The following is a 27,975-nucleotide window of genomic DNA, read 5'->3' as shown; positions in this document are numbered from 1 at the left end:
GGTTTATGCAAACCCCAATTTATTAAATGGAAGTAGAACAGAAGCTACTACAAACGGAAGTGGATGCTATCAAATCACACACAATACAAATGCCCGGATAATTGCTTTTATTGCTTGGATAGTGATGCAAAAGATAATTATAATAATCGTACAAAGGAAAATGCTACTTGTCTTGTAACGATACATATTCAGAAATCCATGAAGGAACATATCTTATGCATAATGGAGTCAGTGTGCAAAATGTCATAGTAGTTGTGAAACATGTTCAGGTCAATCGAGTGATCAATGCACATCATGTCCAGATGGAATGGTTCTTTATCAAGGATATTGTAAACCTCCATCAAACCTGTTTACACTCCAGTCATCACACCTATTACGACACCTGTGATGACATTCCATGAGACACCATTCGAAACAATGTATGAAAACCATTCCTTACTATGCACGAGACAGCATTCGAAACACCATATTTAACAAATCACGAAACACCTTTCAATACAGCATTCGAAACACCATTCACAACAAACCACGAAACACCATATGAAACACCATTTACAACAATGTTCAATACTCCTTATTTAACAGAATTCGAAACACCTTTCGTAACAAACCACGAAACACCATTTGAAACACAGTTTATCACAGCATTTGAAACACCATATCTAACAAATTTTGAAACGCCTTTTGTTACAGCATTTGAAACACCTTTCTCTACAAATGAAGTAACAGCATTCGAAACACCATTTATGTCTATGTTTGAAACACCATTTTCAACAGCTTTCGAAACTAATCACAAAACACCATTCATATCTATGTTTGAAACACCATATAATACAGCATTTCAAACAGCATTCGAAACAGCATTTGAAACACCATTCATTACAGCCAAAGAAACAGAAGAAATCCAAGATATTCCTATTCCTATCCCAGAACCTGAAAAAAGTTCAAGTTCTGTATCTAGCTCTGATTACAATGAATCTTCATCGTCATCATTATCACAAGATTTATCCTCATCACAATCATCATCATCATCTAATATCAAATCATCAGGTAATTTAGGGCAAGATGATGCAGATGCAATCAACAAAGAAAAGATCAAGAAGAAAAAGACGATTGTTTATTCAATCATCGGTGCAATTCTCGCATTAATTATCATCATCACTATCATCGTCTTATCGATATACTTCTACAGTCGAAAATCCGACGAAAAGGAAAGTACAGTCGAAGAAGAAATGATTGAAGAAACAGTCATATCATCTACAGGTGAAACAGCCGGTGTCACAATCGACAATCCTCTATGGACGACTACTGTTGTTGATGATTCTGAGGACATATTCAGACATGACTTCGAAGAACAAAGTATGACAATTAACATATTTGAAGCTTAATTTGTTTTTTATATTTTTCTATTCTGAATAAATCTATTTACCTTGTTAAGCATATTTCACATCATTATCATATATATCACATGGAAATTGTGTTTCAATTATAAGAAAATGAATTTAATCTGAACTCAATTTGATAAAATTAATAAACTATTTTCCATGTTAAGCGTTTTTCAGATCATTGTAACTCTGTCATTCATTTCAATTAAAGAAAGAATACATCTGGAAAACGTTTTCAAATAAGAATATGAATTTAATAAAATTAATGAACTATTTTCAATGTTAAGCGTTTTTCAACCTAAAACTTGATTTTAATTAACTATTATTGGTCAGAAAAATGTATGATTCTAAAATAAAAAATATTTCGAGATAACCATAAGAAATAATAGTTTAATATTATCTAACAAGTAAAAGTAATGAATATTCAAACATAGAAATGAACTTGGCTCTATAAATAAAAATTATATTAGTTATTTCCATATGCTAAATCATAATATATCTCATACAGAACAAATGCTCCACTCAAAATTAAGAAAAACAATGAGATACCTAATAAAGGCCCTGAAATAATCAAAGTTTTTTGTTTTGAAGTTTTTGAAAGTCCAGCTAAGTATACTTGAGGTGTCTTCACATAATCAACTGGTAATCCAGTGAAATTTGTAAAGTTCAAACGGAATCCTGACTTACAATATGGATAATCCTCCTGATTGAAGAGAACTGGCGAAGAAAGGTTTGGATTTATTGATGTATATTGTGGTGTTGAATTACAAAAGTCTGAAAGAAAAGCTTTATCTGTGATTTGAGTTTGATAAGGACAAAGAATTTGAACAAGATCATCTCCGTATTTAAATATTTGATATTTCGATAATTGCTTCATAGTTACATTTGGTATTTCTGGATTAGTGATGTCCATGTTTTGTTTGTAAGAATTTTCAAACAAGTTTGTGCCTTTAAGGCTGGAAACTGCTAAGTGGAAATCGTAGCTATATAAATTGTGTAGAAGATAAAAGGAAAGATAGTTTTGTGTATCGGAAATTTCAATATCTGCGATTGTAGAGAATTGTTGATTATATAGTTGTGAGATCGATTTTTCTGGCATTAGATATAACTTTCCATATGGATCATCTGCTTTTGGATAAACAGGTAAAGAAATAATATAAGGATAACCAATATACTCATCCATTTGTGCTGCTTTTCCTAGTAATGTTGCAGAAATGATAAGGAGTATAAGTGAGATGCTGAAAGTCCATAAGACAATTCTAAAAAAGATACCCATTTATAAAATTTTGAAAATTTTGCTAGATTTATTAATTTTTCCGTATTTACATAAAAAATTGAATTCAATTATCATATTTTAATTGTCTCAAAATTTGAATTTATAACGGCAAATAAAATAAAAAATAAATCAAATCAAAAAGAATCTCTCAGGGGATATACATCAATAATTTAATGATTTGTCTGCTTAGATTTTATCAATATCTCTTTCTAATTGTTGATAATTATTAAACAATAAAAATATATTTGTTTCTAATTGCATAAAGCATATTTTATTTAGCTCACATGCCCAACAATGGCATAGCAAAATGCAGAATATTACTTGCAAATATGAATCCAATATTTGTAATAATATGCTTATTGCATGAAATGGTGCTGCTCAATCGAATGGATAACCATCAAAGATGTGTCATGATCATAACTCATTCATATGACATTCAGATCGAAGCTACATTTTGAGAAGAAGCTAAACAAATATTAATATTGAAAAAAATTTGATATAATTAGAACAATGAAGACTGATATGATTTCATCAAGCCTTTTTAAATTAAAATAATGCTGAAATTTTCCGTTATGCAAATTCGCGTCATCTTATTTGGCTTTTCAAAGCCTCAATAGTATTCAAAAAATAAACAATAACATTTATTAAGGGTTAGATGCTTGTTAGAATGATTGAGTTTTCCAATGTATACATCTGACCAAACTTCTTTCAATCTGATGCGGATTCTACTATTTAGTATTAAATGTATTCTTTTTCGATCATGATCCAATTCAATTATTACAAAAATCTGACGAACCAATTTTTCAATAGGAAATCAATGATCCAAAATTTATCACAATACCATTATGGATCATTTTTTGGAGTTACGAACATAAAACCGAAAAACCAATCTCAAAAATTCTGTTTAAAGTCTTTTCAGGGGGTTATACCGTGATATTAGCCTTGTACCGAAAAAAAGTGACGGGCAATACTTTGATTTATCGAAACGGAATATTTAATAAATCAAGTTTATCAAAGTATTGTAACCAAATCTGATGGTAGTATGCAATAAGTCTCATATGATGGCACGCATAATGTTCTACAAGGCAAAAAAGATTGTATTAAAGAAAAATTATATTCATCAGGATGAAATGTTCCAAAGTTGAAAGAAGCAATGTCCAAGCATCATGTATACGCATGTAATCTATCATATGTGTAATTTTAGAGTAAACAGGGAAAATATTTTGCAATATTTCATAAGTATCAATTATGATCAGCAACTAATGGTTTACTATCAATTTAAAGATATATTTAGTAAAAAAAAGAACATTATAATGTTTTTTAAAGAATTTCTCCTTCATAATCTCCAGCAAGGGCATCATTCATGCCTTCATCAACAAGCATTGAGTTATCAACCTTTTGGCTGAACTTTCTTGAGAATTTCTTGAAGCAAAAGATCAAAATCAAAATAATCAAAGCAACACAAACGAAAAGTCCAAGAACTCCAATAGCTATTCTTCCATATTTAAGTGTTGAACTTGGTGTGGCTGTAAACTTCTCAGTTGGAACGAAAACTGTTGATGAGCTGATTTCTGTCGTTGGAGGAACAGTTATTGGCTTTTCCTTGGAAGCAGTGATATTTGCGTATATGTTATTATTGTTTTCATACACTTTCGAAGAGAAATACAAGCTAGATTCTTCAGGAATTTTGAGATGTACGAAAACAGACTTCGCAAAGCCACCTGCGACCAAAGGAACTATTGCAGTAAATTCTTGGCCATGTTCTTTGAGGTATTCAGCTGAAATTGTCAAATCGAAATCGATTCTTTTTGGAAAAACCGAATTTTTAGAGATATCCAAGCCGATTTCGGATGAATTTATGCTCTTTGCTATGGAAATATTGGTATTTCTTAGGTAAGAATTAATAAATGTCAATTTTCCATCCAAAATCAGCTGAATTTCTGGGAAATTCATGTTCATTATTGTTGCGTCTGTATCAGAGTGTGTGACTAAGTCCGAAATTTCACATGAATAGTTTCCTGGACCTGTAATTGAACTTGATGAGTCCAAATTCAGGGAAACTAGTTCGATTTCTGGGTTGCTTTTAGTGCCAATGACCATATTGACTCCTTCCAAGTGTTGTGGAGTGATTGTTGTCTGTTTATTTCCTGACAAAACCAAATTTGTCAAATCTGAAAGGAAAGAAACAGGAATATTGCCTGTTTGGACAGTAATTACATTCTTTGCATAGCAATGGGCAATGGATTGACCAATGTTTTGGCTTCCTTCGCCTTCAAAATTGAGAATAAAATCTTCTCCATATAATTTAAGGGGAACTGAGAAATCTTGGACGCTATTGAGAGCAACAGTGACAGTAATACCATGTTTGCAAACAAAAGCAACATCCTGTTCATAGGAAATCTCAAAATTAAAATTCGAAATTTTCAAATTCGATTTTGAAAGTGTGATTGTTGCTGATTCTTCAAGTACTAAATGTACCAATACGAGTTCCTTGTACGACTTGTAGTATTTCGCAGGGATTTCGATGATAATATCATCACAAAAAGAAATCGCACTGTGATTGAACAAAGACTCATCCTCAAATTTAATATAAGGGACATGGAGTGCTCCTGCACTGTCTGTTGGAATGAATTCAATGTTTACACCGGAAAATGTAATCTTGGAAACGAAGGAATTCAAATTTTCTGTAAGAGGGAACTTTATATTTGGTTTCTGTGTGTTTTCTGATAAGATTCTGAGCTCAATTGGCTTTGTAAGGATATCAAATTTAATTTCTTGGTCGTTTTCAAAGAAAATTGTAACCCTTGAGGCATTCTCGATAAGTGGCTTTAATTCTTCGATGCTTTGGATCTGAGTTCCTTGGCTACAACTGCCAAAACAAAAAGATAAATCAGAATTTTCCGGAAATTCAGTCAAAACCACTCCAAAAGTGCCAAAATCGTTGTTATTTACGACAGGCTTCAAAAGGGAGAAGTCTTGGCTGTATCCAGAGACATTAGATAATAAAATGAAATTTTGCTTCTGATTAAAGTGACAAGGCATTGTAATTAAGTTAAATGTCTTTCCCTTAACCATATCTTCTGGGTTTCGTTCTTTCAAATCGTAATTTAAGTAAATTACGAAAGAATTCGTGAAACTCGTGATTTCATCGAACACAACTGTTGTTTCATTGATGAAATCAACATTGAAGATGAATTTTTGGGCACTGGAAATGTCAATTTTTCCAATATGAACTGAAGATTTTTCTACAACGAAATCTGGATATCCTGAGACAGTTATTGAACTAGATATGATCTGTTCATTAGTGTTAATGTTATCTAAAGTGATTTTATTGACATTTAGAATCAAATCATCGTCAGACCTGATTTTTCCATCTGAAATGAAGGAAATTTCATCAACAAAGCATCGTGGGATTCCGCTTTCAACAGATCCGTATGTAAAAGTCAATACTCCATTAGTTTCGAGACTTAATTTGTTAATATTTGCAAATTCTCCTTTTATTTCGCAAGAGTTGAAAACTTGGAGGTTTATTGACTTCTTTGTAGTCTTAAATTCAATTGTTGACTCTCCTGGTGTTTGTATTGTTGGGAAATTCGTGAAATCTCCTGTTGGTTCGTTAACAACCAATTTTGAGTGGTCGCTCAAGCTCAGAATTATATTATCTGAATTTTTATTGGACTGTTGTGTATAAGAAATCGTGTAATTTTGAGTATCGTGAAGAAAAGTTATTTTTGGCTTTACATTGGTCATGATTACGTTTTCTTGGCCAAATCTAAGTAGTATGGAATCATCACGACTGAATAGTTCTGAATCTTGGTTAAATGCGTAGAAAAATGCTTCGCAATTTGAATTATTCAGATTAATTACGGCAAATTTCGGATGTAAGCAGCTGATGTATAGGATTTGAGTTACTTGTACAGAAAGGAATGCGGCATATGCTTCTAAATCACCAACAAAAATGTTTGTATTGATAGAAATGTGTTTTAATTCGTAATGGCAGTCTTCCGCTTTATAAGAATAAAATTCTACTGGTTTCTGATAGTTTTTTGTCGTAAAAGTGAACGTACAGTTAGAAATACTAAATGATTTAAAAATATGATGGTTTGTGATATCAAAAGAGACAAAAGAATCATAGCCAACGACTTCTAGGCTCTGAATTTCAGGGCTGATTTCTTCAAATGTTGCGGCATACTTTTCTGAACTAATAACTTCAAGATAAATACTTTCTTTGGTATAATTATTGATTTCACTGGATGAATTTAGTTGAATAGTATCTTTTGAACACTCTCGAAGAGTTTCGTTCGTTCGAAGGCAGAGCCTTGAACAGATAATGCTGAATGCGAAAAACATTTATGAAATTTCTGAGAAATAAAAACATAAAAAACACTCTCTTTTAATATCATTTGTTTAATCTAAACCTTAAAAAGTGCTATTTTTTTAAATCTCACTCATTAACATTCAAATGATAAGAGAATTGAAGCTCTTCTTTGCACTCATATGAAATTTGATTTATCTGTCATTATTGATTTACGTCATTTTGCTTAGCTATGAAAATATCAATTTTTCCCAATAGATGCCTAAATATGGTGTGGCAAATTCAGAATTTGTCGATTTACATGGAATAAATGGTGGTGCAATTTACTATTATGTAGAAAATAATTTCTCCTTATATCATTTACGATATTCAATTTTCATTTGTTGTTCATCAACAGAAAATGGCGGTGCAATTTACATTATAGGTCCTCAAGTCAAAGTCAACAATGTATGTGGATACATGTGCCTAACAAAATTATCTGGATCATTTGCCTATACGGATACATCTAATTTAGTTAGTGTTAAACATATATATGAACCAGTTTCAATTACTAAATGTGGGAACTATTCAGATAGCCGTATATCATGTATGTATAAAGGAAATCAGAATCATCGAGATTTAAATTCAACTTTTAATCATGGATCATATTATGGCTCATTTGCTATGGAACCATTCAATAGTAATGGGCATTTGTCTGGCAAATACGTGCAGTGTTTAAATAATAGCGGTATGATTATGGTAAATTTTTATCTTGGCTTGAGTGAAGTTTTAAATTTTGTTTTCAAATTTAATGATGCCTCTTTTTCTTTAATAAGATCTGATTATGGATCAGCAATTGGGAATAATTCTTTTTTCGAAGATAACACTGAAGGTTGCTATCTTTTCTCTACAGAAAATGACGGAATTTTGACATCATATAATTGTTGTTTTATTGGAAGTAATACCACCTGTGGAAATGTTCAAATATACGAGAGTATATCAACATATATTCAAACGCATTTACGTCTGAAATATGAATTATGCGCCTATCAAAATAAAATCACCAATTTATGCTATTCATTTGCTAAATTTAATGTTTTTATGTTATTTATCATTAATATTTCATAAAGATATTATTTGTTTCATCTTTAATTTTCTTTATTTTGCACTATGAGAGATGGGAATTCATCCACTATTTCTCCTGATGGAAACCAAGAATAGAATTAGTAAAGCATATTTCCGATGCATACAAGTCTATGTGGTTACATATTGGTATAGGCAGTATCCTATTAAATGATTCGAACAGCAAGATTGAGACTCATGAAATTTCCTCTAATTGAATACTCTCTCAAAATTGAGAGTGAATGCAATTGATTTGTAATTTAAAAAAAATAAGCTTATGATATTAGCATTACGAATATTGAGAAAACAGCTCAATCGATGAATTTATAGGTGAAGTGTCAGAATGTGTTGGAATTTTTTATATGTTGTCAAAAGGAGGTGCAGGTCAAAGCGTACAACAGCTTGTCAATAATTTTGAGAATCGCTTAAAAATCCTTAACGGAGAGCTCCCGAATTTCAACAATCCATCCAAAAGAAAGACAATTCAAGCACATTTCAATTATATTGACAGTCTCCAAGACCAAATTGCTCCACAGATAGCTAACACTCCACAAGATGTCCAAGAAAAATACGAAAGATTATGCCGAGAATACAAACAAATTACGAATCAATTCAATTTGCAAGATGATCCGGATAAGCAGCTGAAGCAATCATCTCCTCAGTCTTCAAACGCTAATGGAGCAAATTCGCAATCCATTATTACAAGTAATTCAAATGAAGTCGATAATTATGCGGACGAAACTCAAGAAATTGTTAAATGGATCTAAGAGTTTCAAATAAGTTTAAAAAAATATGATCGGAAATTTATTCAAAAAAATATCACAATGATCGTATTGTCAATTTTCAAAAATTTTATAATGGAAAATATATAAATAAACTGTTTATCAGTCTATGTGCAAAAATTTTAGTTCATAAAAACCTTAGAATTTGAGAGCATTTGAATACATAATATTTTATTGTAATGATTTTATTGTTTCTAGCTTCTCTAGTAAATTCAAAACAAGTCCAAGATGCTGGATCATACACAGACTTTATTGAAAGCTCACTAACTCTAACATTTAATCCGAAGTCGAATCGAGAAAATTTTCTTATCATAACAAATCCAAACGAATTCAAAAGTGGGAACAAATCTATAAGTTCTATATATAGAAACCCAACAGAGCTTACTTTCAATGGTTCAAATCAAGAAATTCATTATATTTATTTAACATTACTCAAAGATTGTGACTACATTGATATAGTAGTTAATGCAGGACCTAATAATAAGATTACATTGAAGGCAAGCGACTTATCCGTAAAGTCTCAATATTGTTTAGCGTTTGTAAACCAAAATGAACAGGATTATACAGTTTTCAGATCAGACGAAACAAATCCTTCAGATAAACTGTATGTTTCTTCATCATTGACGATGGAAAATGGTGGAAGCAAACAAAATGTTAACAAGGAATTAATAATTAAAAATCAGAACGCTGTTATCCTGTCATTTATTACTAATTCCAAGTCTGTTGATGATGGCACGGAGATTGGCATTACAAAATTCGAAGGACAAAAATCAAATTACTCAATTAAGTATTATTACGTTCCTGAGTACAAAAACGTGTTTTACTCTTCATCACCTGTTATTTCCAGCCAGATTAAGTTCGAATATGGTCCAAGAGAAATAAAATTAACAAAAGATCCCCAAATAATCGAAATTCCATCAGGAACTTATCTAACATTTAGTGATTCTGACCAATCATGCAAAGGAAGAGCTTTCTCAGGCCTCAATACCATTGATTTTCTCGGATATACAAAGATTGTTGCTATTTCTTTCATTTCTAATGGATATATCGAGCTCTGGTCATCATCTGATGATAAATGCAAAGAAATACATTACGTTGCATTCAAAAATTCCTCAATTTCAAGTTGCGATGAAGTTATTACTATAATTGGCCAAGTTTCATACAAATCGAAGTTCTCACCATTCACAAATTGTTGTGTTTACGCGGGAATTTCGAAAGGAAAAATTTCGATTTCGGATACAGATAAATCTGCGAAATTCTACAAATCCGATGGTACTCCGTATCAATATAGGAAGGATGATGCAACAATACCTCTCCAACTTGTCATTTCTACCAAAGCATATGATGACAAAATCAAATTTAAAGTCAAAGACAAAGAAAGCAACAAAGAGATAGTTATTAGGAATGGCAGACAGAACTACATGTCATACAGTATATCAGAAGATTCTATTGTCAATACGAATGCTTTAATTGGAGATAATGATGATAATTTTGATTTTGATGGAATTTCTATTTCAAAAATCATTGCAATTATTATTGGATTCACAGTGTTTATTGTTGTATTGGGAACTGTGTTTATTGTTGTGTTTATTTGTACATTTACTTATTGCTGCAAGAGAAAATCAGAAAACTCTGATACAACAACATCTTCTGTCACTCAGACACATGTTCCATTGAGTTTGTTTGTTTGTTTTTTTATAAATAAAGCTTTACTCCCTTCGAAATTTTGTTCAATGTGTTCATTCTATACTTAGTGATCTATGTATGCATTTTCTATAGGTAATATCTAGTAAAATTCATCATATCATTATGAATAAAGTGTTCAAAACCTCTCTATAATCAAAAATGATTTTTACATGGAGCTTAAAGAGATAATTATCTTAGTTTGAATACATAGGCGCTATTTACTGTATTGGACTGCCTATCATGATGAATAAGCAGACTGAGAAATGAAATTGCTCATTCATAAAAATATGCATTCTTTCAAATAGATCCATCATGTTCATGTTCTAAAAATTGAACACGATCAATAATTGTGGATGAAATTGTATGAGTATAAATATCCTCTGGAAAAATCAAAAATAATTTACCACATCCCCTTTTGTAATCATTTAACATGCTTTGTTTATGAATATAACTAACTCAATTAATCATGAAACATCGTAATTTCTTCAATAAAAATTATTAAGTATTGAGTAATTGCTTGAAAATGTAAATTTGTACTTTCCATGCTTGGTGGTGCTTCGGCGGATGATCCTATTCCTTTTTCTTTCTACATCATATACGATCTCCGGTTGAGTTAAAGGTTTTGAAATAAAACTCTCAAAATTAGATGTATAGCATAAAATCATTCTAAATGTGCATTTTCGATTTGGAATTTTTATCTCGAAAGAAAAGGAAATAAAATAAATTTTGCATATATTTTTGTTAAAATTTGATTTTTAAATAATTTTTGGAAAGTTGGAAATCGATAAATAGAATGTAATATAGGTAATGAATCTATTTTTATCTCCGAAATGGTAGTTCATCAATAATGTATAATGATCTGAAATTGAGAATCAAAAAGTGGAAAATTATTAATCATTTCTGATATATATCTAAAATGTTAAGGATGTCAATTTGGAAGAAAAGTGAGAAAATTCCTAAAATGCTAAAAATGAATTTTCCAAACGTGCTTTTTTATCTCATTTTTTTGATTTTGAAAAAATTTGGAGAGAAGAACTCTTCGTTTTTGAATTTTATCACGATGGTTTTAAAGTATATTAGACACATGTAGGGCTGTACAAAATCGAGAAAAACATTGCCGTGCGGTAATATAGGGTCAAAAAAATCGCGCCTCGGCGGCTCCGCCGCCTCGGCACTATTAAGTGCACATTATATTTAATATGTCCTTCTTTTTTTTCTTTTTTCTTCTTCTTCTTTTCCTTTCCTTCTTCCTCTCCTTCCTCTTCTTTCCTTCTCCTTCTCTTTTTACAACAACGTCGAAGATCTTCGAATTTGATTGTTGGAAAAGCATCTATAGATGGAGGAATCATAGCAAAACAACTCTAATGGGTTTACCATCATCTACTTGTATGTAGATGTTTGGGAAATTGTCTTGTTAATCGATTTTCGAGATGACTTTCAAATGCTATCATCAAATGACAAACAAGTCTAAGATTTCTCGACAATACATCAAATCATGATGTTTGTAAGTGCGATGAGATTAGAGTTTTTGAAGGAATGACAAGAGAAGTAGGGAAGCTCGGCATTCGCCGAGCAAATTAAAAATTAACGTATGGATTAAATTTTAAGAGGAATTCAATTTTAGTTACGGGTTGTTCAAATATTGATTAATATAAATTTATTAATAAGAATAAACAATTTTTGTTTTTGAATTTATTCAATTTATAGCTTTACATATAGTTTCAAAATTGTACAACTATGATTATTTCAACAAAAAATATCTTACTTTTTCACTTCACTTTCACTCTCACTTTTTCCGTAATTCAAATTTCAACATTATGTATTTTAATTCCTTATAGTATAAAAAAAGGGTAGTGGGGCCTCCAGGCACTTCGTGCCCTCTAGCCCTGAAGATGTTTAGTATAAATGAAGTTTATATTCGGAGGACTCTTCTTCTTCCTCCATTGCTTCTGGGAAGAAGCCTTCTTCTGGGTCGAAAATATTATATAATGTGTCGCTTTTCACAAATTATATATGTTTTCATGCTTTGTCACTTTTCTGTCACTTTTCAGGAAAAAACATTTTTATTATTATATATAAATGAATTTTACAAAACCTCCGTTACCGTTCTTTGGAAATAAGAGTAGATGTAAAGATATTCTATTGAGAGAACTTAAGAAACTACCGAATGGTCTAACATTTGTAGATTTGTTCGGTGGAAGTTTCTATATATCCCATTTGTGCCATATAATATTCCCAGACTCAAAGATTATATGCAATGACTTCGACAACTATATGGACCGTCTCAAACATATTCCAGACACAAACAACATATTGAAAGAGTTAAAAGAAAAGATACCTATAGGTAAGATGGAACGTATACCATTAGATAAGAAAAATACTGTCAGAGAGGTTTTGAAAAAAGCAGAATATATAGACTGGGATAGTATATCTGCTAGACTATTATATAGTGGTGCTATAAGAGTTCATGACATTGAAACACTTATGTCAAAAGTTTTATATCTTAACTATACAAATGTTTTCAAAGAGGACATAGAAAAATATATTGAGGGTATAGAGTTTGTGAGATGTCATTGGACAGATTTGTATGAAAAATATAAAGACAAGGAAAATGTTTTCTTTATAGTGGACCCGCCGTTCTATAACACATGGGATTTTCAATACCAAGTAGACTGGACTTTGAGAGACTCTTTAGAAACTTTAGACGTTTTACATAACCATCCATGCTTTTACTTTACATCCGATAAAAGTGGTTTGGAAACCGTTATGAGATGGTTAGAGGACATACATGACTATGAGTTTATATATGACAAGATAGAATATGAGAGAGGTCCTATAAACCGGAGAAAGTGTCATAACAAAGAAATTTTATTGGTAAGTAAATGTGGTTTGAAATAGGACTACTTGTTTTAGGTTTTTTCCATTGTGTCATTTACTTATTTGACGTGGCAGAAAAGTACAGAGAATATGAAGATGAACCAATGCCTGCAAATGTTCAGTATATGTACTCGTAAGAGATATTTTTATCTAATATTAAATGGACGCACAGAACTTAGCGAATGCACAGCAACCTGGACAACCAAACCCAGAGAATATTCCAAATGAAGTTAGAATACAAACTGCAATGGCAAACTATGGTCAAGTGCCAACAGATGTACAAATGCAAACTGCCATGTCAAATGACGCTGCGTTAGGTTTGCCACCATGGTATGCAAATATGAGATGGAAAGAGTTTTATACAAACCCTGAAGTGGGATATAAACAACTTTATGCAGATGACGCGAACACAGGAGTTGACCCAGAATATGTTTTCTACCAGAGGAGAAACAGAATGTATGAGCTCCAGTTAAAGAATGCTATGGAACTCAACAGGAAACGTAAGAGACTAGGCGGACATTAGATTTTTACATATAGTAAAATGGGTTTCTTCAGTAAGATAGGAAACTTCTTTCGAAATGTTGGAAGAGGTATATGGAATGGAATAAAATCTGTCGGAAGAGGAATTTGGAACGGAGTCAAAAATATTGGTAAAAGAGTAGGTCAGTTCGTTGGTATTATACCTAAAGACCCTGAACCAGAAGAACAAGCTCCTGTTATACAACAGCCTGAACCTGCACCACAGTCTAGTTGGCAACCAAATCCAACACCTCAACCGTATTAAAATTATATTTTTACCGTTCGATAGTAGTTGTATATGAAACTAAGTTCTAAGTAAAACGCGTGGTATAATGGAATTATTCTCTTTCTTCCATCTGTAGTAAACCATACTTGAAAGTCTGAAATACTTCCACTCGGTGGTTCATATAACTTTGTAGGTTTTTCGTAAAAGTCATTTGCCAAGCATAAGAAAGAGTTTTGGGCGCCAGAAAATGAAGCATGAACAATAATAGCAGCTGGGTCGAAAACATCTTTAAATAAATATGGTTCATCTCTTGCATATCGACTGTAAATATTTGCTAAAGGAAGTTCGACTTTCTGATTTAACATTCTTTGCAAATAATACCATGACATTGCAGTGAATTCTGTATATATTTGTTCGTCTTTCTTTGGATTGTCTTCGTAGATTTGAAATGACACTTGTGAATTTTGTTTGTCATATACAATTCTCACATAAAGTGTGCTCTCGGTATTTGCATATTCATCAGCATATTTTGCATAACATGAATTTATTTTATCTTCTATATTTTTAACGCAGTCTGTAGAGAAGATGAAAGGTCAACTTGTATTAGCTCAATTTCTTCCCACATTTTTCGTTTCCCTTCAGATATATAATCTATATGAAACCTTACAATAAATGGAAAACTTTTATCTTCTACAGACACAAACTTCATTCTACGAAAGCCAATAGCTTTTGTGACAGATGGGTCTCTTAGCCATCTTAATGGGTAGTCAAAACGATAGCCTTCATGCTTTACGGTCTCTGTCTCAAACTTTTGACCGACATTAGTAAAAAGTTCATCTAATGGTTTAGTTGTAGCAACTCTTGAATTTTCTTTTTCTATTGGAAGCATATTTTATCTAGAATAAAAATGTCAAATGAAACAGCGTCTATGAGAGAAATACAACACAACCGACAACTCATTATACAAGCTCTAAATAAGAACACAACAAACTTTTCAAACTATTCTAAGATATCTGAGTCATTGAAAGAAGGAAACTTAAAACTGACATTAAACCCAATGACAGATGAGTTTCTGTTTCAAGACAATAAGAACCATACTGTCTGTATAAATCCAACAAAAGGAACTTTAAACGAGAAACCTATAAATGAACTTCTTTTGAAAGCAGATGTTGGCAACAAAGCTGACAAAGAATATGTAGACGATGCAATAGCAAAAGAAGAAGAAAGAGCTAACAAAGCTTATGCAACAAAAGAACATACTCATCCTGAACTAGCAGACAAAACATATGTTGACAATAAAATGTCAAGTGAAGTGACAAGAGCTGAAAACGAATATTCTAAAAAGACTCATACACATACCATTGCAAATATTGCAAACTTACAAGAAACCTTAAACAGGAAAAGTACCGTTGGACATACACATACCATTGCAAATATTGCAAACTTACAAGAAACCTTAAACAGGAAAAGTGACGTTGGACATACACATACATCTTCTGAAATAACAGACTTAAACGTTAGCCTTGAAAATAAAGCAGATAAAACATATGTCAATGAAATATACCAAAGTTTGCTAGGAACAAAAAATATTGAAACTATTGTTGGTGACTTTTCTGTCAATGAAGAAAACAAATATTTTAGATGGCAGTTGGTACAGTCCTTAGAAAATGGTACACGGTATAAACTCATTCCGAAAAATAACAATGAAATGTATGTAAGCTATAAAAAGAACGATGGTACACAAGTTAAAGTTCCATTAGACAACAACTGCTACTTAAACTTATATGGAGACGAACAAAAGAAATATTTAAGAGTTTATGAAATGACAGATATGACATTGCCTGACCCAGCTCCAGCACCATATTATTATGACTATGGAGATGACGTCAGAACACCACATGTAGATGAACAAAAGCTAACATTATATTTAGATTATTATAGATATAAAAGATATAATGCAATAGAAAAACGAGAATAGTATACTATTATGAAGATGACAGAAATAAATCTTATAGTCAAGATTTTACCTACCCTGAAAACATAAGATTATATTATAAAAAATATTCTGACACAAACCAGAAGAAACCTGAAATAGTTGCACTATATTTTAAGTTCAAAAGAGACAATCCTATAATATCTCATATGTTTGATTTAATGAACCCAGTAGGTTCTATTTATACATCTATGGAAGCAAGAGGTCCTCAAGTAATGTTTGGTGTTGGTGCATGGGAACAAATAGTTGACAGGTTTTTGTATTGTGCAAACTCTTCAAAGGAAACAGGAGGAAGTAAAACGATTTCAGGTGAAAATTTACCTGCGCACAGTCACTACATAGATTTAAGTACATCTCAAGCAGGTTGGCATAGGCATAGATATTGGGATTGGTCAGGAATGACAAAAGGTAAAGGATATGATGTTAAAGACGACGTTAAGTTTGCTATAAATTGTTACTGGGATGACACGCAGGGAGAAGGAAACCATACACATTTCGTTTCAGGATATACGCAAACAACGGGACAAAGTAAAGAATACATGCCACCTTACATGACAGTTTACGCATGGTATAGAATTGCTTAGTCGTCATTTTCAACTTCTTTAGCATATTCGTCAGGAGTTGTCTTATATTTGTTAGGAACTGTCTTTGAAAGTATACCACCTTGAACTTTGACAAGTTTGAAACGAGGTCTGACAATAGTAGTTTTATCTTCTGCTTGCAGTCTGTACATTTTGCCATGTTTGCCTAAAACTTCATAATATTCTCTTGTATACTTTCTTCTATTTTTACGAACACGAATGTGAGTACCTGTCGGGTTCCCATTGTTGTCATAGTCAATAGTATTTTCATATGGGTCGCGTTTAGGTATTTCTATTTTTACTTTGTCGCCTTTCTTAAGTTTGAAGCCCGGCATTCTTTCTTGTTTGTCTCTTTTGACTAAATTATTAAATATATAGTCTTTCTCTAAGTCAGGGTTGTTTTTCATTTCTTCGGGGGAGTGGTTTCCAAACCTTTTTGTTTACGGCTATTGTAAATATTTAAAACTTGTCTCATCTTTGCCATGGAGAAGTGTCTATATTTGTCGTCATATGACATTTCATCTACCTCACCACCTTGTGGTTGGTTTAAGTCTCTTAAGATTTTTATACAACTGTCAATGACACCAAGAGCAGAATGGTTTTGGTCGACAATGAAATATTGGTTTACATTTTTTGAACGCAGATAGTTTTTTACATCATCTGATTTGAAAGAACTTTCACAGTCAGATGTCAGTTTTGTTGGATGGTATTTGTCAACGAATATTGTCAAAGCAGTTTTCACATCTAAAATATTTTTGGACCATAATGGTATGGCTTCACAGTATCTTGTGTTTTGACCGACAAATATTAGCCAGTATGGAGGTCCATCTTCTCTATACCTCGGAATGTTTTCCAAGATATCCATAAACCAAGCATTTGGTGTTGAACTAAAGATTTTTATCATGAGTGCTTTCTTTGTCGCTTTAGAAACATAGGGGTCCTTGTTTGGATTCGTCATTTTTTAACCCATAAGAAATGGGTTTATTTGGCGCATTAGCAGGAGTTGCATCCAGATTTTTGCCCGCAGTGGGAACAATAGCCAGAGGTGTATTTGGAGTTGGAAGGAAGATTTTGAGTACATTAGGTATACTTAAAGAGAAAGCACAACCTATTATACAAACTGTACAGAAAGGTTGGGATGTAGCACGAGATGCAGCAAATCTTATTCCAAATCCTGAAACAAGAGGAAAAGTTCAAGGATGGATGGACAATGTAGGAAGACAAGCAGGAAACTATTATAACAAAGCAAATGACTACTATAACCAAGCAGGACACTATATGGACCAAGGTGAAAGATTCTTTAACAGAGGATATAACCATGCACAACAGTGGGTAAACAATAACCAACCGCAACCACCTCAAACTTGGGGAATGTAAAGTTTTTTACTGAGATGAAATGAACAATACAGCATTGAGACAAATGGGTTCAAGATGGATTTGTCGACTTCCAGCAGTTACACAACGTGTTTGTCAAGTTCTTCCTATACCTCAGGAAGTTTTAGACCGACTTAAAAAACAACAACAACCAGTTGAAAACAAACCAAACTAAAATTTTTTTACTGAGATGAAATGACCGAAGAAGTTGAAACGGTAGATTTGACACCACAAACAAAAAGTTCAGAACCATTGTCAAAACCTGTCAAAGAACTTACAGATGAAGAGAAAAATTCAATAATAGAAAGTGCCAGGTCTGGAAATACAAACCCTAACTATAAAGTCACTTTTCATAGAAATGGAACGGCTAGTATCTCAAAAAAGAAACAGACTCTCACAAATAAAATATTGAAGTCTGAAGGAGCTTTCGAGACAACAGATGGGAAAGTATACTTCACTGACCAACAGTTCATTATAGAACATCTCATTGACTTAGAGTCGAAATATTCTAAACTTTACAACAAACACAAAAAGTTGAAAGGAAAACAAAAACAAATGGCATATGATATTTATGAAGATGTTGACGACACAACTGTTCCTGCAAGTGAAGTAAAGTCAGGTGAACCGAAAAGTGACGAAAAACAGATAGAAGAAGGTGAGCCAAAAACTGAAGATAAACCAAAACCAAAGTTTAGTTTCCAAACTAAACCAAGTCAACCTTCATTAGCTGGTATGGGTTGGCGTCAAAGACTTATGGCAGCAGGCGGTTATGTAAAGTAAAGAAAAAAAACATATTTTTTTATTTTTATAAAAATGCCCCCATATAGAATGGACAGAAGGTCTGCTAGAATAAAAGCAGAGTTAGAAAGATATGGTTGGAGAGTTTCGAAGAAGTTTAAATATAGGAAGGGAAGACCCATAAAAGTCTATGACAAATTGTCTGGTCTGACCTACGAAATGGATTTGGAAACAGCACGTGCCAATTATCCAAACAGACTAGAGAGGTTAGAAGAAGAACGTCTTATGAACTTGCCTTTCAATGTTACTGAGCCTCAAGTTGAGGGACACGACGGCTTTGCCAGATTTTACTGGAAACATGACGAACAATTGCATCCTTTGAGGAGGAAAAAAGGAAAAGGTGAAGACGCACATGTTCCCATGGAAAGAACAAGATATGCATATGAAAAGTATCGTGAAGTTAGAAGTCAAATTACATCTGGTCGAACCTTTACAGTAAAATTTGACGAAGGAAAGAACAAAGAAGGCTTCATGGGTGTACTTGCTGCCATACAAGACGGAAATAAGAAAGGATACAATCTCAGACTAACCATAACAGATTTGGATGGTCATATATACTATGCACATGGCAATGTCACAACAGCCGCACAACTTCTTGACGCTTTCAAGACTACAAAGAGAGAACAAATGGTTGACTCCGACTCAGACATTTTGAATGCAATTGAAGGAATTGCAAGTGTCAAGTTCGAATGGTACCAACCTAACCCTCAAGCAGTCAGACAACATGCTGGATACTTCCCGTTCATAAATAAGTCTGACATTGACTTGACAAGGTATGGAATTTACAATTCAATTGAAACAATTGTCAATGAACCTTGTATTCTTACATGTCTCAGGAACTCTGGTCTTGTTACAGATGAGAAGATGAAGTATCTTGAGTCATGTGTGAAGACAAGGTACATTCTCAGAGGTCAATTGGCAAAAATTGCACCGTTGGCAAATGTCAATATCCGAGTCAACATACCTACAGCTAAAGGTTCTTCACATGACGACTATGTTGTTGAGTTCAATTTACCATGGTTGAAGATTGCAATTGTCCACAACCACTTCATGTTGAACGAAAGTCTTACAAACCCATTGTTCGGAAAAGGCAAGTGCAACATTGTCAGAGCTGTAAACATTCTTTTCGAGAAAGGTTTGTTGGAACCAATTCCAGATGACAAGCTGACAGAAACTTTTGTACCAAAAGACGAAACAAACTTTTCACTGTTAGCAAGACCAAAAGTTGTTCCAGACAAAGTTCTAGTACAAAAGAAGTACACAATTCCACAAGGAGTTGGATTGTTCGGATACCAACCTGAACCAGAAGAACTTCCAATGAGGTTGCAAGAACTTCAAGATGCTATAAACAAACTTCCATTGAGACATCCGATTGACGTCAAATTGTATTGGAGAGCATCTGAGTTAGGTCAGAAGGTTTTATATGAAACAGGTTGCTTCGACGATGTTTATGAGATAACAGGAGAAGTTTCTCAGAAGATAAGAGACTCACTTGAATTTCCACAAACTGACCAATTGGTTGCGACAAGTTCGACTCAGATGAAAAGATATACTATGTCGACCTTAACGCTGCGTACATGAGGTTCGTCCAATATATTTCAACTGGAATTCCAAACGAAGATGGTGAGTTCCAGGAAGGAACTATACAGTTGGAAAAGTCATACAACAACTGTATGATATTAGGAAAGCTTCAAACCCCAAACTTGCAATGACAATCAAATTGCTTATGAATTCGACATGGGGATATTCCATTAAGAAACCTCAAGAGATGAAGAGTAAACATTATGAAAGGTCGACAACTTTGTTGAAAGGTTTTCTCCTTTTGTTTTGAAGTACGAATTCACTCAAGGTCAAAGTGGCTTAGTAACCACATTAAAACCTATTGTCGAACATTGGTCTTACCCTCAGTTCGCAAAGGCAGTCCTTGACAACTACAACAAATTCTTCTCCGAAGTCAAATCCAAAGTGAAGGTTTACTATGAGAACATTGACGCACTCATGACGAACGAAGAAGGGTACAACAAACTCATTGAAATGGGCATGGTCGGTGAAAAGATGGGCTGTTTTAAGCTAGATAAGGTATTTTCCGAAGTTCATGTAATATCGAAAAGGAAATATTGGGGCATACTTGAAGACGGCACAGAAATAAAACATTGCATGAAGTAAAAAATTGCATGAAGTAAAAACGTTTTTAAAACCATATATTTTTACATATATTAAATGCTTCAGGTTGAAAAACAAAGAACAAAAGTAGCAGATACAAAACAAACATTTTATGAGCTTACAAAGGGTGTTATGAATGAATTCAGCAACATACATCCTGACCTCGTTCATTTTGTTGCTAAATTCAGTAAAAATAATGTTTAGGTGAAGAGGTGACATCTCACCTGTTTTCTCACCTGTTTTCTAACCTGTTTTCTACCCTCTTGAATTTGTCATGAATTTTGTGCTGAATTCGACAAAAATGAGTTTTTGGTTGAAAGAATACGGTGGAGCCAAAAGTGGCTCGACCTCAAAACAAGCATTTTGTGAAGAATATACCAACCCGCGGAAAACAGCGGGTTGCTTTTTATACAAAGTTCAACAGGTGAATTTTCATGAATTTCCTTAAGATAGAAAAAAAGTGAGTTAAAATGAGATGTTTACTGAGGGGGTCGACGGTTAAGCCACAAACGAATGTCCGACGGTTAAGCCACAAACGAATGTCCGACGTCCCACCAAAAAATATTTTTTTATTTTTATTGTAAGAACAGTATGACAGTCGAAGCAAAAACGTTCACGAACAAATCTAATGGCGAAACATTCACAAAAGGCACTTACAACGGTATTGAAGTCTTACGTAGAGACATGGATGGTTATATAAATGCAACAAAGATGTGTCAGCAGTTTAGGAAAGACTTTAGAAGGTTGTTGGAAAATAAGTCCTGGGAAGAGTATTTTGAGGCATTTTGTGAAGAATATACCAACCCGCGGAAAACAGCGGGTTGCTTTTTATACAAAATTCATGCAGGAATTCCTGATGAAATCAAACAGGTTAGAGGAATGTATGTAGACCCAAGACTCGTAAACTATATAGCAATGTGGGCTTCTCCAAAATATTGTATAGCAGTTGGAAAAAATTCTGGACTCCATAGACAAGAAAGTTCATGAGAAATTAGATGAAGAAGAACTTGAAGATACAGTAGAGAATGCTAAACCTTTGTTCGAAGAAGAAGTTAGAAAAATGCATGAAAAACAAATAGAACATGAACGTGAGATATGTTCTGGTTATAGAGACTCGCCATACGAACTAGACCAATGGGAACAAGAAGATTTAAAGAGAGAATTTAGAGAATATGAACTCGCTAAGATAGCATTAGAAGCTGCAGAAAAGAAGTTAAAAGTTTGGGGTCGTTTTGTACAAAAATATTGTGAGTAAATGAACCATTTTTTCAGCAAAAATAATGTTTATGTTAGAATGTTAGATCTAACATGTTTTCTAACATTTTTTCTAACATCGTAGAAAACTCATGAGTTTTATACAGAATTCGGCAAAAAATATAATTTAGGTAGAAGGTTAGATCTAACCTCTTTTCTAACCTCTTTTCTAACCTCTTGAATTTTCATGAATTTTCATGAATTTCATCGTAAATGTTTTGTCGAAACTTCTTCATCGTAAATGTTTTGTTAAGACTTCTTCTTCGTAATGAGTGTAAACGACCAAAAAAATATATTTGTTATTAGATCTAACACGTTTTCTAACACGTTTCTAACATCGTAGAAAACTCATGAAATTCAGAGTTTTGACACTTTCACAAAAAACATAAAAAATAAAGTTAGTTTTTTTAAAAAATATTTTTTATTTTTATTGTAAGAACATGTTAGCAACAACAGCACCAAACTCGTTAGTCATGAACCCAACTTCAATGTTGGTAGAGATGAAAAGCTTCATTCCTTCTTCATATAAACAGAAATCCAGAAGATAAAGCAAGAACTGTTAACAAGTAATTTAGATTGCACCGCACAGGATGAAACAAATGGACAGTATCTTTATGAAATGCAGGACCTCATCGACCATCTACCCAAACTTCCTGAAATCCAACAACAAAAGCTTACTATTCCTGAATTCGATGAAATAGAAGTCAAAGCAACCGACTCAGTAGAAATAAAGAAGTTCATACGAAAGGTAAACTATGAATTCCTTGGTTTTCATTGCAACCATAAAGTTATGGACAAAGACTGCGATATGGTATATAAGAACATCTCTGACATATATAAATCTGGGGAGTTTAAGACCTACGACAACTTTGTTTCGTTAGTTGCTGAATGTGTATGGCAGATAAGAGATAAAGATAGAAGAGGTAAGGTATGGAACGAACAAATAAGACCCGCTATGTTTGAGTTAAAGAAAACCATTGACGCTTTAGTTGTACTTGCAGGACAAATTTCAATGTACAATGCTAAAATGAACCCGCAATGTTCAAAATGTAAGGCAGCAATGAGGAAATATAACTACTCCGTCAAAGAGATAGAAAGAATGAGAAACGACTATGCAGATTTAAAGAAAGAAGCAGAAAAGCCAGCAGAAGATAAAATGGACATGTTAGAATTTCTGAACAAAAACTATCCAACAGCAGAAGATTTCCTTCTGTCTGACGTCAAGAAGAAATATAAAGAAACTTTCGGCATAGTTAAAACATTCGATATCCTCAGCGAAGAAATAGAAGCTACAAAACTGTTTAGAGTCTCACGAATTCATAACGTTTACCATGTAAAACGCTTATAAAATAACTGGGGTAGAAAAGAGGTTAGAAAAGAGGTTAGATCTAACCTTCTACCCTAAATTATATTTTTACTGAATTCCGTATGAAATTTCATGAGTTTTGTGTGTTTTAGACCATGTTAGAAAAGAGGTTAGAAAACATGTTAGATCTAACATTCTAACATAAACTTTATTTTTACTGAATTCTGTATGAAATTTCATGAGTTTTGTGTGTTTTAGACCATGTTAGAAAAGAGGTTAGAAAACGTGTTAGATCTAACATTCTAACATAAACATTATTTTTACTGAAAAATGACCAAAAATCATGAGTTTTGTGTGTTTTAGACCATGTTAGAAAACGTGTTAGAAAACATGTTAGATCTAACATTCTAACATAAACATTATTTTTGCTGAAAAATGACCAAAAATCATGAATTTCCTTAAGATAGAAAAAAAAGTTAGTTTTATTTTTTTTTATTTTTTTATTTTGTATGTAAGAACAGAAAATGTTAAACATTGAGTTTGAAACAGTTAAAAAGATAGACAATGACACCAAAGTGGTTAGAATTGGTGATTTAAACGTAAGATACTCAAAGAAATACAACAAATATTCTTTGTCAGACATTATATCTCCATCTGGAAAGCAACCAAAGGACTGGGTTAGAATTGCTTCTACTCAGAAAATTTTGACAAGAAATCCTGAGCTTATAATATCGGTAAGATTTCATGGAACTACAGCATATCTCATTGACAAAAGTCTTATACCAATAGTTTTGTTATGGTTAGACCCAGTTGTTGGATATAACTTCATAACTTATGGTTCATTCGATACGGAACGTTGCAGTGAAGGCTTACTTTACATCGTTCAGAAACCGAAGGACTTCAATACAAAAAGATATAAGATAGGAAGGACATATAATATAACTCTAAGATATGACAGTACAGTCAATAGAGTTAAGGTTGTGTTTGTTAACGATATGAGAGCTGCTGAAACAGAACTACTTGAAAAGTTTGAGAAAATGTATGGTGCTCCCACGAAAGGTAAAGAAACGTTTGAAGTAGATGAGATAGATAAAGCTATAAAATTATTTGACGAAGTTGCTGAAAAATACATGTAAAGCGTTTATTTTTGGTCTTTTGTGAAAGATAGAAAAAATAAAGTTATTTTTATTTTTTTTATTTTTTTATCCGGAATATAAAGACAGAAATGTCAACATCAGAGAACACAACAACTGCTATCGTTCATGAAGCCATAAGTGAAGAATACGAGTGGGTTCAGTTAAACAAACAGTTACGTCTCATTCGTTCGGTCAAAGATGACATGTACCAAATGCAAAGTATTTTGACAGCATGTGCTACACCAGATACTAAGAAACCACAAGACTGGTTTGAATTAAATAGCACTCATGAACTCCTCAGTGAGTTTGAACATGTAGAACTTAAAAAGACGTACCAAGACAGACAAAACTTACCATCACATCTAAAAGGTATATATGTTCATAAGTTCCTAGTTAGTTCAATAGCAATGTGGGCTTCGCCTCGCTATGCATGGTATGTTTGTAAACTTCTTGACGAACTTTGTACAAAGCAGAGAGAAGATATGATGAAAGAAGACAAAAGCATTCAGAAAAGAATACCACGTTCGGTACCAAAAGGAAAGGAAAAGAACTATAAGTATATGATTTATACTGAAGAGATGGAAAATGAAGAAGATAAAGATATGGTTATGTTGCATTTAGTCAGAAGAAACAACAAAAGCTTTTACGACCTTGCTAAGATTTACAAATCTGACAGAAATTGGTTCTATCGCGAAAACTTACCGATTTCAATGACCCCGAATGAAGATGTGAAACAAATAGTTCAAGATACGTTACCTCAAACACACTATGATATTAAAGGTTGTACAATACTTACCTTCAAAGAAGATTTGCCATTGTTAAAGGAAAAAATAACAGAGTATTTTGACAACTTCAAACAAGCAGAGTAGATGAACCATTTATTTTTCAAGCTTGACTTCAGATGGCTCAGGTAGCTCAATTAGGTAAATTGCCTCGTCAAATCCTTCTGGCATTCCGAGTCCTTCCATCCGACATTCCAAGTTCTTCCTTCCGACAGGAAGAACTCTTCCTTCCGACATTCCAAGTTCTTCCTTCCGACAGGAAAAATTTTTCCCGACAACTGGAAAAAAATTTCCCGACAACTGGAAAAAAATTTCCTGTTGTTCGTCCGTAAACCATTCAAATTTTCGAAAATTGAGAACTTTTTGGTCGAACTTCAGAAAAAGTTTTTCCTTCCGACAGAAAAAGTTCTTCCTTCCGACATTCCGAGTCCTTCCTTCCAACAGGAAAAGTTCTTCCTTCCGACAGGACACAAACAGATGACTGACGTTCCTCTTCCTGAATGCCTTCCAAAGCCAGAAGAACCGACAGCCCCAGCACCACAACAGACTAAGACTCAAACTCTTTATTTTTTACGCTTGACTTTTTACAATTTGAACTTTGTTTGCGTAGATATGAATTCTGAAAGAAGTATGAGGGTCTTGTATGACTTTGTACTTCTCCCATAGTTCATGTCTGTCAAACTTACCTGCCATGGACTCTTTCATAAGTTCCATGAAATCGTCTTCGGACAATCCGGGGAAAAGTATTATGTCAGTAAGTATTCTTTTAACATCCTTACTTAAACTCTTTGCTGTCTGTACACATATTACGACTGAGATGTTAAAGTGTCTGAGCTTCTTAAGAATTCGACACATGTCTTGTTCTCTGTTCTTTAACAAAGGATGAGAAGCAAAGTCATCTAAGATAAGAAGACACCTATGAGGGTATGTCTTCCAATCGTAAGATTGCAATTTCTTCGAAATGTATTCTATCTCTTTCTGTTGTTTCTGAAGTGTTTCTTCTCTAATATTCTCTGCATTTCCTCATTTGGGTCTTTAAACTTCGAATTTATATACTCATTTATAGCATTGTACTTCAAAACCCTTCTTTGGTACTTCTTTATCCAATCTAACAACTCAGAGTCTTTTATACATACTAACTTAGACTTCTTTATAATATCTTTGAACGAATTGACGGTTTGGTCAAATTGACCAGAAGTACTACAAATAACAACTAACTCATAGAATGGGTTCTTCTCATCTAGTTCTTGTTGTTGTGCAGCCATTTTAAGATAAGTGAAAGTCTTACCCGACCCAGGTGGTGCAATTAGACCTGTTATACCATTCTGAGCAAATAAGAACTTGTCATGTATAGGTTTTATCTGAGCATTTTCTAACTTCCTCTTGTTCTTGTTTAAAACATTCTCAAATTTTTTGTCAATGTCAGCAAACTTTTTTTCTAACATATTTTTAGAAAAATTAAAATTTTTATCTTTTTTGAAAATGTCTAGCGATTTCGCTATCTATATTCGAGACAAGCTTTTCGACAGCAAAACATCTGTCGACCATAAAATCTTACATAGTGTAAACAAGAAAGGTGAATTTGTTCTAAAGTTCTGTTTCTGGGAATATGACAAGAACCATAAAACATTAGGCAGAGAAGTCTTTAAGTTTGTCAATGACAGACTTGTTGACAGAGATGACGCCTCTTGGAGAGATGAAGTCCAACAAAAATTCTTAGAATGCAAAGAAGACACATGCGCTGTTCTTGAAGATGAAATAGAAAACAGAATAGAAGAGCTATTAAAGGACAAAGAACTTTTACATAAATATGGTTCTGAGAAATTTGACATAACTCCACCAGAAAAGAAGAAGAAGAGAGAAAAGAAAGAAAAGAAAGAAAAGAAAGTAGAAGAGAAGAAAGAACCTGAACCAGTTCCAGAGAAAAAGAAATTTGACATGTAAAAATAAAATTTTATTTTTAGAACATTTCTGGGTCAATGTCAATGTTCTCTTCCTCTTTAGGGGCAAACACTGGCTTAGACTCTAAAATCTTTTTACCTAATTTACCTTGAACTTCAACTATCTTAGACTCATAATATTCATAGTCGTCTGCTTTCTTTGGTTCATAAGGTATAACAAGTTTGTATGCTTTGCCTTCTTTAAGGTTTGAAAACCTTCTGTCAAAATTTTCTTTGACTGTCAACATACCGTCAATGTATAAGTCTTCAAATTTCGCACCATTTTTAGTCACAACAGCAAACTTAACTGGTGCAATGTTCCAAATTTTGTCAAATGTAGACTTTTCAAAATTGTAGAAGTAAACATTCAAATATGCGAATGGAGCTAACTTATCTTTGACTTCTGTCATGTACTTATTTACTGAGATGAATTTTGCCATCTTTTCTATCGGATAAAAAAATATTTTTTTTTAAATTTACT

General features: G+C 33.0%; 12 protein-coding genes and 5 pseudogenes across 17 annotated transcripts, besides 3 other annotated features; 14 read left to right on the top strand and 3 right to left on the bottom strand.

Moving 5' to 3' along the window:
• Positions 1-427: 427 nt before the first annotated feature.
• Positions 428-1,448, top strand: TVAGG3_1077390 (bifunctional inhibitor/lipid-transfer protein/seed storage 2s albumin superfamily protein family; the record flags this gene model as incomplete). The annotated part of the gene is made up of 1 exon (XM_001307502.2): positions 813-1,388. The coding sequence occupies one exon, from the start codon at positions 813-815 to the stop codon at positions 1,386-1,388; it is 576 nt and encodes a 191-aa protein (XP_001307503.2).
• A 403-nt stretch (positions 1,449-1,851) lies between these two features.
• Positions 1,852-2,661, bottom strand: TVAGG3_1077380 (uncharacterized protein; the record flags this gene model as incomplete). Its single annotated transcript, XM_001307503.1, has 1 exon — positions 1,852-2,661. One exon carries the CDS (start codon positions 2,659-2,661, stop codon positions 1,852-1,854), a length of 810 nt encoding a protein of 269 aa, XP_001307504.1.
• A 1,320-nt stretch (positions 2,662-3,981) lies between these two features.
• TVAGG3_1077370 (uncharacterized protein) lies at positions 3,982-7,011 on the bottom strand (the record flags this gene model as incomplete). The annotated part of the gene is made up of 1 exon (XM_001307504.1): positions 3,982-7,011. The coding sequence occupies one exon, from the start codon at positions 7,009-7,011 to the stop codon at positions 3,982-3,984; it is 3,030 nt and encodes a 1,009-aa protein (XP_001307505.1).
• Positions 7,012-8,439: 1,428 nt separating this feature from the next.
• On the top strand, positions 8,440-8,844 carry TVAGG3_1077360 (uncharacterized protein; the record flags this gene model as incomplete). The annotated part of the gene is made up of 1 exon (XM_001307505.1): positions 8,440-8,844. One exon carries the CDS (start codon positions 8,440-8,442, stop codon positions 8,842-8,844), a length of 405 nt encoding a protein of 134 aa, XP_001307506.1.
• Positions 8,845-9,038: 194 nt separating this feature from the next.
• Positions 9,039-10,613, top strand: TVAGG3_1077350 (uncharacterized protein; the record flags this gene model as incomplete). The annotated part of the gene is made up of 1 exon (XM_001307506.1): positions 9,039-10,613. The coding sequence occupies one exon, from the start codon at positions 9,039-9,041 to the stop codon at positions 10,611-10,613; it is 1,575 nt and encodes a 524-aa protein (XP_001307507.1).
• Positions 10,614-11,681: 1,068 nt separating this feature from the next.
• Positions 11,682-11,831: a mobile genetic element.
• Positions 11,832-12,075: 244 nt separating this feature from the next.
• Positions 12,076-12,149: a mobile genetic element.
• A 1,433-nt stretch (positions 12,150-13,582) lies between these two features.
• Positions 13,583-13,945, top strand: TVAGG3_1077320 (uncharacterized protein; the record flags this gene model as incomplete). Its single annotated transcript, XM_051256570.1, has 1 exon — positions 13,583-13,945. The coding sequence occupies one exon, from the start codon at positions 13,583-13,585 to the stop codon at positions 13,943-13,945; it is 363 nt and encodes a 120-aa protein (XP_051076200.1).
• Positions 13,946-13,963: 18 nt separating this feature from the next.
• TVAGG3_1077310 (serine threonine-protein phosphatase family) lies at positions 13,964-14,206 on the top strand (the record flags this gene model as incomplete). Its single annotated transcript, XM_051256569.1, has 1 exon — positions 13,964-14,206. One exon carries the CDS (start codon positions 13,964-13,966, stop codon positions 14,204-14,206), a length of 243 nt encoding a protein of 80 aa, XP_051076199.1.
• Positions 14,207-15,506: 1,300 nt separating this feature from the next.
• Positions 15,507-27,975: part of a mobile genetic element that runs on past the window's edge.
• TVAGG3_1077300 (phage tail repeat-like family) lies at positions 16,322-16,744 on the top strand (the record flags this gene model as incomplete). The annotated part of the gene is made up of 1 exon (XM_051256568.1): positions 16,322-16,744. One exon carries the CDS (start codon positions 16,322-16,324, stop codon positions 16,742-16,744), a length of 423 nt encoding a protein of 140 aa, XP_051076198.1.
• TVAGG3_1077290 (uncharacterized protein) lies at positions 17,717-18,118 on the top strand (the record flags this gene model as incomplete). The annotated part of the gene is made up of 1 exon (XM_051256567.1): positions 17,717-18,118. The coding sequence occupies one exon, from the start codon at positions 17,717-17,719 to the stop codon at positions 18,116-18,118; it is 402 nt and encodes a 133-aa protein (XP_051076197.1).
• On the top strand, positions 18,138-18,290 carry TVAGG3_1077280 (uncharacterized protein; the record flags this gene model as incomplete). Its single annotated transcript, XM_051256566.1, has 1 exon — positions 18,138-18,290. One exon carries the CDS (start codon positions 18,138-18,140, stop codon positions 18,288-18,290), a length of 153 nt encoding a protein of 50 aa, XP_051076196.1.
• Positions 18,311-18,895, top strand: TVAGG3_1077270 (phage tail repeat-like family; the record flags this gene model as incomplete). The annotated part of the gene is made up of 1 exon (XM_051256565.1): positions 18,311-18,895. One exon carries the CDS (start codon positions 18,311-18,313, stop codon positions 18,893-18,895), a length of 585 nt encoding a protein of 194 aa, XP_051076195.1.
• On the top strand, positions 19,541-19,889 carry TVAGG3_1077260 (annotated as a pseudogene). The gene has a single exon. A coding segment is annotated over exon 1 (349 nt).
• TVAGG3_1077250 lies at positions 22,047-22,331 on the top strand (annotated as a pseudogene). The gene has a single exon. A coding segment is annotated over exon 1 (285 nt).
• On the top strand, positions 23,430-23,678 carry TVAGG3_1077240 (organellar and viral DNA polymerase type B; the record flags this gene model as incomplete). Its single annotated transcript, XM_051256564.1, has 1 exon — positions 23,430-23,678. The coding sequence occupies one exon, from the start codon at positions 23,430-23,432 to the stop codon at positions 23,676-23,678; it is 249 nt and encodes an 82-aa protein (XP_051076194.1).
• TVAGG3_1077230 lies at positions 24,862-25,500 on the top strand (annotated as a pseudogene). The gene has a single exon. A coding segment is annotated over exon 1 (639 nt).
• On the bottom strand, positions 26,125-26,999 carry TVAGG3_1077220 (annotated as a pseudogene). The gene has a single exon. A coding segment is annotated over exon 1 (875 nt).
• TVAGG3_1077210 lies at positions 27,334-27,498 on the top strand (annotated as a pseudogene). Its single transcript has one exon. A coding segment is annotated over exon 1 (165 nt).

This window comes from Trichomonas vaginalis (assembly GCF_026262505.1).
Source record: "Trichomonas vaginalis G3 chromosome Unknown ctg_128, whole genome shotgun sequence".
Classification (NCBI taxonomy): domain Eukaryota; phylum Parabasalia; order Trichomonadida; family Trichomonadidae; genus Trichomonas; species Trichomonas vaginalis.
This window is presented reverse-complemented; position numbering and strand designations above follow the sequence as displayed.